The 15945-nt window shown below is 38.7% G+C and overlaps 1 protein-coding gene across 1 annotated transcript in view; it reads right to left on the bottom strand.

Moving 5' to 3' along the window:
* Window positions 1–15945, bottom strand: part of gucy1a2 (guanylate cyclase 1, soluble, alpha 2) — a 38610-nt gene that overhangs the window by 12589 nt on the left and 10076 nt on the right. The window contains exons 4-6 of the mRNA XM_041995068.1: window positions 13858–14762; window positions 2237–2449; window positions 735–1007 (exon numbers count right to left, since the gene is read on the bottom strand). Of these exons, the coding sequence (XP_041851002.1) occupies window positions 735–1007; window positions 2237–2449; window positions 13858–14762 (1391 nt within the window). The remainder of the gene's footprint in view (window positions 1–734; window positions 1008–2236; window positions 2450–13857; window positions 14763–15945) is intronic.

Below are 15945 nucleotides of genomic sequence, written 5' to 3'. Positions count from 1 at the left end.
AGAGAAAAAGAAAAAATTCAAAAGGACAAAAAGAAAAGACTAGAGAGACAAACTGCTCTCATTAAGGCCTGTCAGTAACCATGACAATGGCGACATATGGGTGATTCAGTCTCCTCCTGTTCCTGCTTTCTGTTTGCCACACAAATGAAATCCTCCACTGCTTCACACATAAACCCTCTTAAATACAGCCACTCTCTCTCCTCCTCTCTGTCCTCACTTCCATTTCTCCATATATCTGATATATGACATTTCTGTCAGATAATGAGAAAAGTGTTAAGCAAATGTTGTGAAGTGATGAGGTTTACTGGGAAAAAAGTAGAAAGAGTAGAAAAATAATATAAAGAGCCTATTTGTTAAAAAAAAGGTTAATAAATAAGTGGTACAAAAGAGGAAAAGATGGCAGACCACAGAGATGACTGTAACCAGCCTCAAAGCCACACTGTCAGATGGACAATATTGACACATCTTTGTTAAGCTCTCACAGACTGGCCATTAATCAGTTACTTTTTCCACAACAAAAGGGCTGTCACACAACAGATTACACACACACATACACACATGTATAGATCCAATCCACATAGACAGTGACACACCCCAGAAAGGTTTTCGCTGACTCACATTTTAAAACTGATTTTCAGGTAAACTGCCCCCTCTCTCTTCCTGTACAACATAAAATCTTTGCCCCAGCATCTGTTGTCAACATCAAAAATTAGCACACATGTCTCTCCACTGACCTTATAAACATCCAGAATGCCACACTGGTAGTCAAAGCGTGTGTACAGTTCGTTCAGCATTGAGATGACCTGCATAGGTGTGCACTGGGCACACACAGCAGTAAAGCCCACGATGTCCGAGAACAGCATGGTCACGTCATCGAATTTGCGAGCAGGCACCGGCTGACCCTGCCACAGTTTCTGTGCCACATCACCCGGAAATATGGAGTACAGGAGATCCACAGTTCTCCTTTTTTCCTCCTCCAGGGCCTGATGAGTCCGCTCTAAAGTGGCCTGAGAGAAGAGAGAAGGAGATTACAAGGCTTGCTGCTCTGTGTGCTTTGCTTTGATAAAGGCTTAAAGGTGGGAGTACTGCAGCTAATTAAGAAGCAGCTGTATTCAGAAGTATTTGTTGGTGATTTATTTTTAATTGTGTGTATCTGTTTTTTTGTTTTTTGTTGTAGTTGTTTTTTTTTTGTTTTTTTTTGTTTTGTTTTTTTGTTTCTATGTAAAAATAAAGCTTCTTAAGGCCTCCACAGAAGGATGCAGTGCCATACAACTCTTCAAGTCAGTTGGCTGAGCTGTTGCTATTTATAACAGGGGCCTGGAGGTGTGGTTGCAGAAAGAGACTGATGCAGTGAGCAGATGGATAGGACTGGGTCAAAAATGCAATGACATGCTAAGGGGTATTAATTCTAAGCAATATATAAGATCAAGTCCCAGTGACCAAGACCACATTCTTCCAAACAATATAACTTTACACAGACAACATTCAAGTCAGCACAACTTATTAATTTGATTTTCTGTTAGCTGCTAATGGTGCCTCACATATTATTAAAAAATCTGCAAAGGATCCTGTTTGACTGTCATGGGCACTGAACATGATTTTATTTTGATCCTGTTGCCAGTACAAGTACAAGAACCTGGGTCTCACCTCAGTCAGTGGACCAGCTTCACGGAAGAGTGGTATGCTGCTGAAATTAACTAATTTAGCTAAATCTGTAATGGACAGTGAGTGATAACTATCTACCTGGGCTGCACAGCTGACACTGCATGAATTTTGTCTATGAAAACATATTTGCATATGTTGAATTTGATGACAGCAGGATAAAAATTGGTATGCAGCAACAAAGGGCTGGAAAGTTGTGTAATTCAACAGAAGTTCAAGTAATTAGGTTAATTGCTAACTGCTCTGTGAGGGCTACGTTCTTCCTTGTTGTTGACAACTAATCACTATTTATATCTGCTAGGGATCTTTGGAGGTTGGTTGGGCTTAGTTCTAATGACATCCAGCAGATGTCAAACCAAATCATTTAGCCAATATGATCTGTGCCATGACACAAAAAGGGATTGTAGTATGTGATCAGCTTAGTTTAAATGCACCCACGCTGCTAAAACTGTTCCAGTTAGTCTTATAACATCAGGACACATGGAAGCAAACAATCTGACTTGTTATTGTTTTCACAATAATTAACTGAGCAGCACAGAAATGACACAGGGCTCTGTAATAGCAAGTCTTTTACCTTCAGTTTGTCCATTCTTTTCTTTAGGCCATCCTGGGCCTTGGCTTGCTCCCCCACTAAGATTACATCCCGTGTGGCATCATGGATGGGGATATCTGACAGATGGAGACCCCTGCCCATCAGTTCCTCTAACTTATCAACACGCGGAGAGCCCAAAAACATCAGGGAGCAGGACTCAGGCACATGGATCATCTGACCCTTTAACTCCATCACCTGTCAGGGAGAACAGCCAAAAAACTTTCAGTTTGTTTTGTGATAAAAACAGATTCAGAGAGGCTAGTAGAGCACAGTAGTTTGTTCATTATTGGCCTCTCATTATCATAAATGTCATGTCTTCTGTGTCTGCCTTGTTGACACCTTGCCTTGTTTTATATATTGACTCATTTACAGCTACACATTCACAGGCTTCATTACAGAAACATTTCAAGGCCATATTGTGGCGACAACTGTATCCTCTTGGTTGTTTGGAAATTAACTAAAAACAGAAAGTATAGACTCCATCTCTACACGTACATGTGAAGGCCTTGTGCATGTGGTGTGATAATGGTTTTGTGATAACCATCAAAAACATTTATCTGTGCTTTGATACCTGCACATGTACAAATACCGTCTGTATGTGCAAAACACGCACTTATCAAATTAAACTATATAAACAACACAGATTATTATTGCACAGCAGGTTACTGTGACTTGCAAACTTTATTAAACAGACTAAGTCTAAAAACGTCATTTTTAATGTGTTCAATGCCTTACTTTAATTTAGAAAATATAAAGAAATCTAATTGGGATAGAGGCATGTTTACCATTATATTACATCACATTTTATTTACAGTTCTTAATCATTTGGGAAGTGAGGATGCAAACTCTTGGAATTTTGACAGAGAAATAGGAGTCCATCGATGATAAATGGAAAAACTGAGGTGTTCAACTGTCTGTTTGTCTGATTCTCACCTTTGTGACGTACCATAAATTTTCAAGAGGTGGCCAGTTTGGGCCGCCAGTCTTCCAATTAAGCACACACACTCTGTGAAGCCAAATTGTTGTAAGTCATGCACGAGGTCTGGCATTTTCCTGCTGAAATAACCACTTTCCTCCTGGGAAAAGAAGTTGCCTTGACAGTAGAGTATGTCTATACAAAAGTCTAATATATGCTTCTTCACCAGTGTTCTCACACATTATGCAAGTTACCTATACATAGACGATGTGTTGCCCATGTATAGGTAACCTGCACAATGTGTGAAGATACCATTTTCCCCGTTTATGCATGGGTTCTATCTAGGTACTCCAATTTCCTCCAAGAGACTGATACACATAATAATGAATTAGATTTATATAGCACTTTTTGAGGCAACCAAAGCACGTACTTGGTTCTTGGTGATGGTAAGCTACATGTGTACCCACAGCTGCCCCATGGCAGATTGAGGGAAACTTGGCAGTCAATCTGCGCCTACAGCCTCTCCAACCATCACCAAACATTCATCCATATTCATACACCTGCAATGTGTGCTGATGCGGACACCGGAGGCAAGAAGGGTGAAGTGTCTTGCCCGAGAGATAAACAAATCACCAGCCCTCTGATTATTGGATGACCCATTCTATTACCTGACCACTGCTGCCCCATGCCCGCTGCAAGGACTGGTGACCTGAACAGGTTGTACTGGACAGCTCACCAGCCCAGTTCAACCTGGACCAGAGACCTGTCCAGGTTGTACCTTGGTAATTGCTGGAATAGGCTCCAGTTTCCCTACAAACCTGGATTGGAATAAGAGGTATAGAAAATTGAGATTTATTTTTGACTGGTCAATGATTCTCTTATCAAATTTGGAGACTGAAACTTTGGTGGATGCTTTGTACACCCAACCCTGACACCATTTCCTGCCATCAATAAATCTGTTTATCATGACATCCTTAAGAATGATGTTACTTGCATATCCAACTGTGTAAACTCTCAATTTGAGCATGCTGCATATGTATTAGAAAAGGCCAGAATATGTTTATTTAAAAAAGAATGCTTAGCCTAGTTTGTGTGACTTAAAGATGATTAAATGTCCAATGTACAACCCATGTACTGCTGATAACAGTGCAATGACTTTGGTGTCAAAGCACAAGCATTTAGAGGTAAAACTCTGGCTAAAAGAACAGCTACAACAAAAACATTGTCTGTTTTGACAGTTCTCTATCCAACAGTGTCTGCAGCATTTCAGCATAAGCAAGTTTTAGCAGTGAAGGTTCACGGCTGATAATAAAATTCAACATTCATCGTGATATTATCTTTTTAAACAGTCATCATAATGGAGAAAGACGGGTTCAATGCGAACACAAACCTTTGTAAAGATACTGCATGTACCTAGTTCAGTATGCAGTTGGAGTAATTTTGAATTTGCATCAAAAATGTGTGGCAGTGCACCCAAGAGAAAAAGTATGATACATCTGCGCAACCATGCAAAAACTTAGTCTAGAGTCCTGATGTATAAAGTTGGGTGTTTTTCTGAGCTTACTCAGCCTAATGCAGCTGCCTTTAGAGAAAATAAAAAGCACCTTTTTCAAAACATGTTGTTTTGTGCAACCTATCTGAGGGTCTCTAATTTAAAAACCTCTTAAACAAGTACTGAGATAATCAATATTACTGTCACAATGGCAGGTGTTATGCTTTAATCAGCAAATATTGTATGTTGCCAGCTTGTTGTTAGCAGTATAGTTAAAACTATCTTTTCTTTTTTGTTGTTGTTTTGTCTTTTTGTTGTTTTTTTTGTAGTTGTTTTTTTTCTTTTTTTAAGAGGTATCCTTCCCAGATTCCCTGCCAAAAAAATATGATACAGAAACATACTTTTAAAATCTTATAAGTAAAATATAGATCCTAATGTCACCATCTGCGGTAACAGAAAACAGAATATCTATAAACAACTGCAGTATTATTGCCAATGATGGTGTCTGGAAAGTTTCAGTGACTCAGGTTTACTTGCTGCTTGACATTTTGCTCACCAGCACTTTGATGAAAAATATGTGCAGGACCTGTTAAATGTCCTAAGCACAGGTGTGAGGAGCACAAACAAAACAAAGTTCCTCTTACTCCAAACAAAAATAGAGAAGAAGAACTGAAACAATCATGGGAGTTTACATAAGGAGATGTTGAGGAAAGCCATTGAACATAATGCTGACTACCCCTGCTACAGACTCTGTGGATAACCCATTCAGCTTAATTTCTCTTCCTCCTTCTCAGTCCTTCCCTCGTCTTTCTTTTTCTTTAGTCCCTTTTCCTTCTCTCCCCACCATCACCTTTTTCTAATTCTGCTTGTCTCTTTCTCTGTCTGTACTCCACTCTGTCTCCTCATCCCTTCTTACTCTCTTTCTCCATAGTGTCAGATAGATTATTCCGCTAGTGAACACACTGCAGCCCTGTTTTATTTATAGCAAAGGCTCTCCTATGTCTGCATAATACATACAGTCTACATCCACATGCTCACAGTATTTTCCCTACACACATCCAAAGGGAGACACATACACCATCTCTGTCTGTTATTCAGAAATACAACAGGCATGCAACATATATGCACATATGCTGCCTTTAACCCACAGGGTCTAAGTTCAAGATACACACATCCCCAGAAACTCAACCTGTTGTGATTTTCTGTTAACAGGAACTGATCATCTACATAGTTCATTTAGTATTTTGTTGAGCTCAGCCATTCTTCACCATCCGCATACTGCTGATCTAATGCATGCAATATTCACTGTGGCCTATTAGAGTTTGAGGATTCATAAGAACTCACCTGCTCATGCACACACTGTGCACTTTAAAATGCAAGCATACAAAAAGCATATGCCAGCGTGAACAAACTGCAGTATGAGCTGCTGTTTCCTAAGGTTTAGTCTGGTCGGGTGGGAGGGCCTACACGCCTGACATACTAACAGCCATCTCCATGGAGACTGAAATTAGGAGAGCCAAATACAAAATGAAAAACATGCTCTAAAGCTGCTTGTACAGATACATTATCTCCTTTAAATGTTTTTTCTGAGTCTGTCACTTGCAAATGTGTATAAACTAAGGGAATTTAAATTAGAAATTGCTGTGCCACATTAAAGAAAAAGAATATGAGGTTTGGTTTACACTAAGTTGAGTTCTGGGAGCGCAGCAAAGCAGTTTTAATAAGGTCTAAGCTTAGACCACTGTTGTCGTGCTTGTAAGCAAGAGGCATTATGACACATTTTAAAAGTTGAACATGTTTCTAAATTTTCCATCTGATGGAAAAATTGAATTTTTTCTGGAGATAACTTACAGTTACAGGATATGTACATTTAATTAGGGATGCATGATATACTGCTGGTCGATACCTTATTGTCTGATAAGCAAGAAAATTAAATTGTTATTGTTCTGATAATGGAATAAAAGCCAATAATGGAGTGGAGCATGCTGGCAGATAAGATATGCCTGTTGAAACTAAGTTATGAGTAATGAATGGTGATTTTTGTACCTCTTGTTTTTCTCTTCACTCAATGTGCATGAGGGCACGGCTGTGCTCTCTACAGAAGGTGAGTTATTACTTGAAGCAAAGGTAGGAATACTGCCCAGTATGACCAGCAGTAACAACTTACAGTACATGTTGCTATTCTCATGGAAAACTACTAGATGCCAGATTAAAGTCAAGGTTACAGCTTAATGTCACTTTCTTGCCCACACTGTAGCACACACAGAATAGACACAGACCCTGCCACCAGCATCTTCATCAAACCATCCTCTTGAAAAGGCACATTCCTCAAGGACTGCAAGACAACTGCTGTGAGCATCCACTGCTGTTTTTCCCTTTTACTGATATGCCATGGTGGTTTTCTCTTACTGTCACACAACATGGGCTCCACTAACCATCCAACAACTGTTTTTGTTGCTGTTTTATTCATGTACAGTAGGTATAATTATGCCAGTGTCTCCCCACCTTACTCTCACTGTCGGTCTCTGTTTCCCTCTTACTTCCATTTTCTGGCTTACTGTGTAACAGACTTACAAACTCATGGACACACACATGCACACATCCCTAGAGGCAGTTGTGTTGGCCTAGTTGTGCGTCTCTGTCTAACTCTGCACTCTCTTCTGCTTCTGCTGCATCTCTGTCATCACAGCACAGAGAATGAGGAGGTAAGTGAACTGTGAGGATGGAAAGCAAAAGAAACAGGAGTGTGAAAAGAAAATAACAAATATGGGAAGAAGAGGAGACTAGACAAAAACACAAAAGTGTTCAGAGGTTAGTATGTTGTGTCCAAGTTGACCTCCTGTAATTCTTCAAGTACCGCACAAACTATACTACACTAAGGTTGTGAAAACAGCTTACACAAATTATGAAAAAAGCATATTTGTTACTAGGATATTTTTTTAAAGATGTGTAAAAATTAGATAAATTTATACCCTTTAACTTCAAAAGAAATGTTACATTTTGCTATATGTGCTATATATTTTACACAGACTATGCTCATGTGTTTATATATTACTTCCAGTTAATTTCCAGTTAATACATTTAAAAGAAAAATTCTGTGATAAATTTGATGCTGTTATCATTGTAATTCTTGATTTTAATATACAATAGACAATCTTTTTTTCTTTTTTTTCTTTTTTTTTGCATTTGAGGCCTGCACTACATTCCAAAAGTATAAAACACATTTATTGATAATGTAACATCACCGCTTAAGTGTTGAGAGAAAAGGGGGCAACATAATGTAGTAAAAGCTTTAATGACCCAACTTTTCTTGGAATCTGTTGCAGACCTGAAATGCAAACATAGATATTTATATGCTAGTAATAGTTTTGTGACTTGCCACTGATGATTTCCTTTCTCCATTTTTTCTCTTTCAAACAGTAAGCCATTCAACACACTCATCAAGATCAGTTTTATATATATGGATTACTGAAATGTACAGATTCAGGTTGTCATTGCCATTGGCAACAGGGAGCTCCAAGGAGATTCAAAAGAGAGGAGGAAGGAGAATGAAGGTGAAAAAAAAACTGAAAGAACAGAGATGGAAAAAGAGAATAAATGAGAATGAGAATAAAAAAAGAATGCAGGGAGAACAGAGACAGGGGAGAATGAGATGCACTGTACTTGAAAGACAGAAAGGAGGGACAAGAGGGGAGACAGATAGGGTAAAGGGATAGCAGGAGATGGAACAGACAGCTAATGGATTTTCTTTTGTGAGCAGACTCTGCCATGTCAATAGACTCTCATTTGCATAAACAGCCATTGAGCAGCAAAGAGTCAATGAGTCAGTTTCCCTCACACACATACAAACAAAATGCTGCAATGCTCTTATCTTGTCAAACTTCATTGTGCAATACTCTCACATCCCACTCTCACAGTAAGACTTGTACACAACTACAAACACACACACTCACACTATGTGCGCTGTATGGACCAAATCTAGAAAAGCTGAATGGGAGGTAGTGAACAAAAATTTTGATGTTTAATTTATTTAATCTTATTCTTGAATCAGGATCAGGATTAACTTTATTGTCCCAAGAGAGAAATTGGTCATGGACAACTATTATTGCAATGCTGCAGCCACACATCATAAACAGACAGGTATCAGCAGCAAGCCACATGGTTATCTACATCAATATAGAATGAACTATTCTACAGGAACAAAACCAAATAAAATTTATGAAAATATGAAATGCATAATTGATCTGCACAAGAAATACTTTAAACATAACTGTTAAAATAAAACCAGCTCTAAGCTTAAATTAAATTAAAAAAATCCAAAGACAGTTTGGCCTAGAGTTGGTACAATCATGAAAAGTTACAATAAGGAAATTACATTCAGTTTGCCCATGCATTCTAATAAAACTGGTCAGTAGCCACAGTTATTAGGCAGGACTCACAAGGATGCCATAGTTTAACAATTAACAGTGGGTGAACCTGCTGTTTGGAACGGTAGCAACAAAAAAATATCAAGATCAGACGCACGGTGAGGTGAGTTAGTTGGTTGGTGTCTTTGCTACTGCTTAAAAAAGTTTACATATTCTCACAAAGCAAAGTAAAATGAAACTGAATTCAATTGAGCAATGCAAGAAATTGCATCATTCGAAGCGAATGAGGAGCAAAACGGTTTAGTAAAGAGTCACAATTCTGTCCCAATTATCCCCGATGATCATACACTGATTATATTTTTGACATGTTCAATAAGTGTTATATTTCTTTCTGATCCATCCACTTGTCCTCTCCCTTCACCATGCTTTGTAGACCCATCAATGGTAGAAAGACAGAGAGGGAAATGGTTTCAAAGCAACCTGCTCTGAACAAACAAACCATAACAGCAGTGATTTATCTACCTCAGATCAAAGGTGGTGTTGTCAAGATTTTCTTTGTACTCCGAGATGCAGGTGCACATACAATGCACACACAAACAAACCTCATTGAAAGACCTCTAGAAAGACAGTACAGTTGCATTTCTTATATAACAAAGATTACAACTGAAAATTTAAATGTCATGGAAAAGAGCAAAATTTGTATTTTGTTGTGTGTAACTGCTATAAAAGTGAGCTGAAGCAGAAACAGCTGCTGTCTAGGCTCCAGCTAACATCAAACGCTGCACACACACACTGTCCACTTACAGCTGCACTGACTCATCTGAAGCAGAATTTTGACTCTTTGACCCAGAGAGTCTGGGAATTTTAGGATATCTGCAGCAGAAGCATCAGCTCTGTGGAGGCAGGTGTTGTGACTATTCATGCAGTTATTTATAAGAGAAAAAAATATCTATAGCAAGTAAACAGATGAGTAGGCAGGCCAAATTCTTGAAAAAGTGATGATGTTACCTTGTGTTTAATGTCTGAATGCCCATAGAAACGCAGTTTGAGGAAAAGCAAGATGAATTACATGATGCAAGATTTCGAGGACAGTTTTTGGCAGTACAACCTCTTTACACTCCCTTGTGTGGCGACCACTGTGTTCACACCAAGAAGAGAGACAGGGAGAGACGCGAATTGCCCTTTTCAGTAAGTCTTTGAATGTCTTCTGCACAGCAAATATCCCTGGGCGAAGAGAGGAAAGAAGTCAAACTGAAAATCCACCACAGGCCACTCAAACACACACCCACAGTGCAGCACAGGGGAGTGTGGCCTCTTTACCATGGCCCGTGGCCTTCTTTCTCTGCCCTTTCTTGTGAAAATGTCAGCCCTTCCTTTTCTGGCTTTCTTTTTTCTGCTACTCTGTCCAGGTGACACAAGATTCATAGTGGAAGGGATAAAAAGATATGCCTGCCCTCTTACTCCACAAACACATACTTTCAAGTGTCTAGCGGATGGGATTTTGGAGTGAAGAGGCCGTTTTTAGGAGGCAGTGATATTGACAAATCACAGAACATTCCTGTATGCCAAGCAGAGGCCACACGATGCAAAATATTCATAAAACAGAATGCAATAATTTGCAAGTCATCCACAGTGCAAAATGCTTGTTTTATTCCCAATGTGTACCCAATATTTCATAGAAATGTCAGTTTGTTAGGTTATTGATTGATTCAATTTATTTTATTAAACATATATGCATAAATTTAGAAGAAAAATTAAGCATTCTCCAGTGTTCCAAAAATCCTTGTTTTTCATCAATGCGTCATTTTACATAACGGAGGGGAAGTGGCTTTGCCTCAGGAGTTCCAGATAGTATGTAAAACCACTGAGAATGATAGCAGCCTAAATGTCTTGCAGGAGATGCAGTGGCTCCATTAGCAGCAGCCATCAAGAATACTAGCATGCAAGACCACAGTAGCAATGAGATCCAGCCCAAAGACAGGAATGGCATAAAGTGAATGTTCTCTTATAAAATAAGCTAATTTAATATTTTGACTTTCATTACTCTTTTTTGCAAATGTCTTTTGAAATGTCACTGGGATGCTTTGTCTTGGGTTGTTTTCCATCCATTGGTGATTCTAATGTTAGTTCAGAACCACAGCTGAAACTACACAAGCACCAACTCTTATCTGGCACAGAGCAACCAACCGCTTGCATCAGAGGTAAAATTATGGAGTTCAACATGACAAACTAAAATGTTGTGATTGCCATGTGTAACACTTCAGAGTCAGTGCAGCATCTTGTCTGTTTAATTCATGAGAGAACATTGAAAGGCCTCAGCTGCAACATGGACTGGAAGTCAAAGCAGCAGAAAAGGAACACAAGCTCAGTGTTCCCCTCACTGTTCTGCTGTTTCATGTTTTAATGCTGCCAGTTGCATTTGTGAATGCTGCTCACTGAGCTTTATAGAGCGACATTCAAAAATGGAATTTGACTGAATTTATAAACTCCATTTGCAACTTCATTTTTAAAAAATTTCGATGTTTTGATATCAGTAATAAAAATGGGGAGAGGTTCTGGGCAGCTTCCAAAGCCTCAAACAGCACAACTTGTGTTTGATAACGTCTCTGACACCAGACAAAAGTATTTTCTTCTTAGCATCCAAGAGTCTCAGTCAATGTGTCTTCTCAGCAACTCGTTCATTCGCCTCAAACTGCTACTGATTTATGGCCCAGGTTAATACAAACTAGCTCAAACATCTTTGACAGGTTAAAGAATACTAATCTGCTCTCATGTCCAAAAGAGTGATTTACTCATATTTAACAGCAAAAAATTGACTTGCTTTGAAAAAATCTCTTGTAAATTTACACGCGCATCCTAGACAATTAATACAAAGACTGAGACAGGTAAAGAGAGAGAGTTTGAACCATGTGGTAAGAAGCTGAAACACTGCTATATCTTTACACAGCTAGTAGTTGTTTGCTGCTGTATTTAGGGTTTGAAATGTTGTATATTTGAATTTTAAGCCTCTAACTTAGGTCCTGTTTACACCACAAAGCTAAGACAGTAAAACGCAAAAGTTTTGTTTGTGTTCTAGCCTCTTGTTTACATGGTAACAGTTTTGGGTGGATAAAACTGCAAAGATTTGACAACGGCCTCCAGACTGAAATTTTTGTACAATGCAAGTCCCATCAGTGTAAACTGGAAGTGGAATCTTTGGGCAACGATGACGTCTTTCACGTCATGGTAGCACTCAGGCCCTGCTTAACCTGCGAAAAGCACAACAACAACAATGTTGGACCTCAATGTCATGTTTATGCAGCTGCATCATTTTAATTTATTTGGTCTGTTAAAGTAAAACCCTATTTCCAGTAAAGTATTTATGCCATCATCGAAGACACATAGCTTACATGCACAAGATAACTTAGCGGTTGACACGTAACGCTTCTGTTGTTGTGTTGTGTTTTGAAGTCTTATGAGGATGCTGTACACGCCTGGGTGTGTTGTTGCAAAATTTCACTGCCTACTAGAAGCCTGGCATGCGTACTGCTTCATTTATGGTCCCCTTTATGTTTTTTCCTGCAAGGACATAGTTTTCATTCCGCTGTGCTGTTGTGTAAATGCTTTCGTTCTTTTTTTCTTTTTACAGAAACGCAAATTAAATTTTTTAAATTTGTGAATTTCCAAATTTACGTTTTGCATGGAAATGTTGTGTATACAAGGCCTTAAACAAAGACAACGTATACATGACAATATTTTTAGTGTAGTATTATCTACCCATAACTCTGTTACTACGTTAACAAGAGGCCAGAACGTTACAGCGTTGTGGTGTGAACAGGGCCTCAAACACACCAATGCACCATGGCCCAACTTACCCATCTCTTCTATGGCAGTGTTGTTTTGCATCAGTGTGTTTGGTGTTATCACTGATATACTGCAGAGATCATCCAAATCAATAAAAAGTCAGCTATATAGCACACACAGCTCCAACTGATTAATTATTTTTGTGGCAAATATGAACCAATTCAAATCTCACTCCTCCTGAGAAAAAATGTCACAGGCTTGCAGGTGTTGTGGTAGAAAGGCATTCAGAACATAAACAGTGCCACCAACAAAATGACCTTTCTTATCCTCTTATTCCCTAATTCACAAGAAGGCGGTACATCCAATATTTAATAGCAACCTGTCCTCCTGTCAAAGGTGAGAAGATCATCAAATTATCAACATATCCAGCTATAATAAACTCTGATTGAACTCTGCCTTGATAGGGTACACAGTGTATCCAAATGGCACATTTAAAACAAACTGTTAACTGTGTCAAACTGTGTATTTGCACTCATTTAGTTGAAAAGAAACAGTAGATATTGTTATATGATAACAGGAGAGCACAGGGTTGACAATTTTTTACATTTATTAATAGTGCAGAACGTCCTGCGCTTGACCAAGGTAATGCCTGACAACATCCAGTTTTTCAGCCAAACTCATCCCAATAATTGGATTTATGCCCGTTCCAACACTTCAGTGTGTTTTATAATCTCTGGATGGCTGTGAAACATAATGATGTGAAAACTTAAATCTTATCTGTCTGCAGCAACAAAGACAAAACCTTTTTCTGGGATTAATTCATTACTTGTGTTCAAGATCTGTTTACTTCAATAACTATAAAAGCAGCTTTATCATTTTGAATTGATTTTTAAACTAAATTATAGTAATTTAGTCAAATTGTGATTTGGATGTCAAGGACCACAGCAGCATTCGAAACTTAGGTGCATTTATTTAAGTCCTGGCTAGCATGGCAAATGATGTCTAAAATTATAACAAAAAGTGGGATTTGTTTTGATAGCTTTACCTTTTCCTTAGTGCCGGTCTGTGTGGTGTCAGGTCTAGTACGGATGGTGAATGGGGATGCAAGCCTCAGCAGAATGCCCTGGAATGAGGGCTCCATCTTAGGTGAGACAATCTCAAAACAGTCCCTAAAAGAGAAGCTTCGGTGTGGTTCAATGCGAGCCTGTCTTCTCAGTCCTTCTCCAAGCTGCAGTAGCTCCATGCGAGGTCCAAGGACAAGGTGAAATGGAAAGGCACGGCAAAAGGTGGCCAGGCCAATGCACAGATCACTGGGATTGGTGGAGAGTGAGAGAGGGGGCCGTTTAGTGCTCACTGAGCCTGAATTTGGATGGGAAGAGAGGGAGGATGGACATGTCTCCTGGATTTGAAAGGAAAGGCATACTGTAGGAACAGAGGTTGGAAAAAGAGAGGGAGGAGATGGGGATGAGGAGGGTGATGCTGTGGGGGACGCAGTGGGAGTGGGGGTTGTCGAGTCACCATCTGTATGCTCCGTATCTTCATTAGGCAGCAGGGGAGTTAAAGGTGGCACCTCTTCCACCTCAACTTCTGAGTGAAAGATCCGCCTGGCAACAGCTCTGATCAAACCTGGCATGACCAATCCAACAACAGGCGCAGGGTTGAAACAGTGAAGAAGCAACACCTTCCCCCTTTTATCTCTTTCATTTCCAACTTTGTCCAATTTTCTTCTCCCTTTCTCCTGCTCGAGGGGATCCTTGCACTGGAAGGAGGGGCTTTCAGATGAGGCACGGCGACCCGTTGAGGTGCGAATGTGTTCTAAAATAGCATCAAAACCATTGAAGAAATCCTGGAGGTTGCCACCCACAGCTCGAAGCACTCGCTCATTTTCTTCAAAGCAGAGGCCAAAGAACTCCTCTCCAAAATGCTCTCGCAGCTCACAGAATGGTACTCCTGTGAAATAAGGGATGCAAATACCAAATTACACAAAGAAAAATATCAACATGATAGACAGTGATACACAACTATATAATTTTAGTTCACACATATGCAGTATCATGTCATGACTTAAAAGAAGAAAAAAAATTTGCATTGTGCTGTAGGATATACACTTTGCACCAGTCATACTGCAGGCTTGCATCTTGATCCACACTTAAATATAATTTCTCAAATTATAAAAAACAAACATGCACATCAAAGGTTACGCTCAAAAGTGATCATATATTTCTGTTTTCCAATTACACTTTACAAAAAGCCTGCTGTTACTGCTGCTCCATGATCTTGTTTAGCCAAAATTTAAATCCAGTAAAAATTATTTTAAATCAACCACAGAAAATCTGGATTTACAACAATCAAACATCAAAGCCTTGCTACAATTATGAATATTAATAGGATAAATGAATCAGTCATAAGACTACTAACTAAATAATGAAAAAAAACAGGATTTATAAATTATCCAAAAAAGAAAAGTAATTTATATTTAAAACTAAAACTCCTTATAGACTGACAACAGTCATTTCCAGCTGGGAGGAGGTCCCAGGGCTAGTACGTAAAAAGGATTTAGGGATTATACCGTATATCTTATCAGGTCAGGTAGCAACTGTGTATTCGCCAGAAAGAGCTGGATGAAATTTCTAACTGACCAACTAGCTTAGCTTGATAATACTACGATTTAAACTTAATGAATAGCATAACATGGATTGATGAATTAATAAACTACACTTAGTGAGCTCCACCTAACTTATGCAATAGAGATTAGTTCCAAGTGCTAATTCTGTATTTCTTAGTTAATTGCACATCCAACTGTAATAAAACAAATTTATTCCTGTTGACATTCTAAGGGTTTACATACTGAGTGAATTCTGATTAAACAATTCTAAATATGCATTTGAAACACAATACAAAACAATGCTAAACTATAGGATTTTTCCTTAAAGCTAAGATAAAGATTTATATAAAACAAAACAACCAAGGTTCATACTAACATACTAAATAAACATTAAACTCACAGATTAAACAAAAAAAAACAGAATAATTACAAAAACTATCATCATATTGTTGAATAAAAAGTTAAAAATAAACATGACTTGACTGCTAAATTTAAAAAATGCATGGTCTTGTAGCGTTATAAGTCTGT

The sequence above is a fragment of the Melanotaenia boesemani genome, chromosome 9 (assembly GCF_017639745.1).
Source record: "Melanotaenia boesemani isolate fMelBoe1 chromosome 9, fMelBoe1.pri, whole genome shotgun sequence".
In the NCBI taxonomy this organism is placed as follows: Eukaryota; Metazoa; Chordata; class Actinopteri; order Atheriniformes; family Melanotaeniidae; genus Melanotaenia; species Melanotaenia boesemani.
The sequence above is the reverse complement of the archived record's forward strand: the minus strand, read 5'-3'. Positions and strand labels throughout refer to the sequence as shown.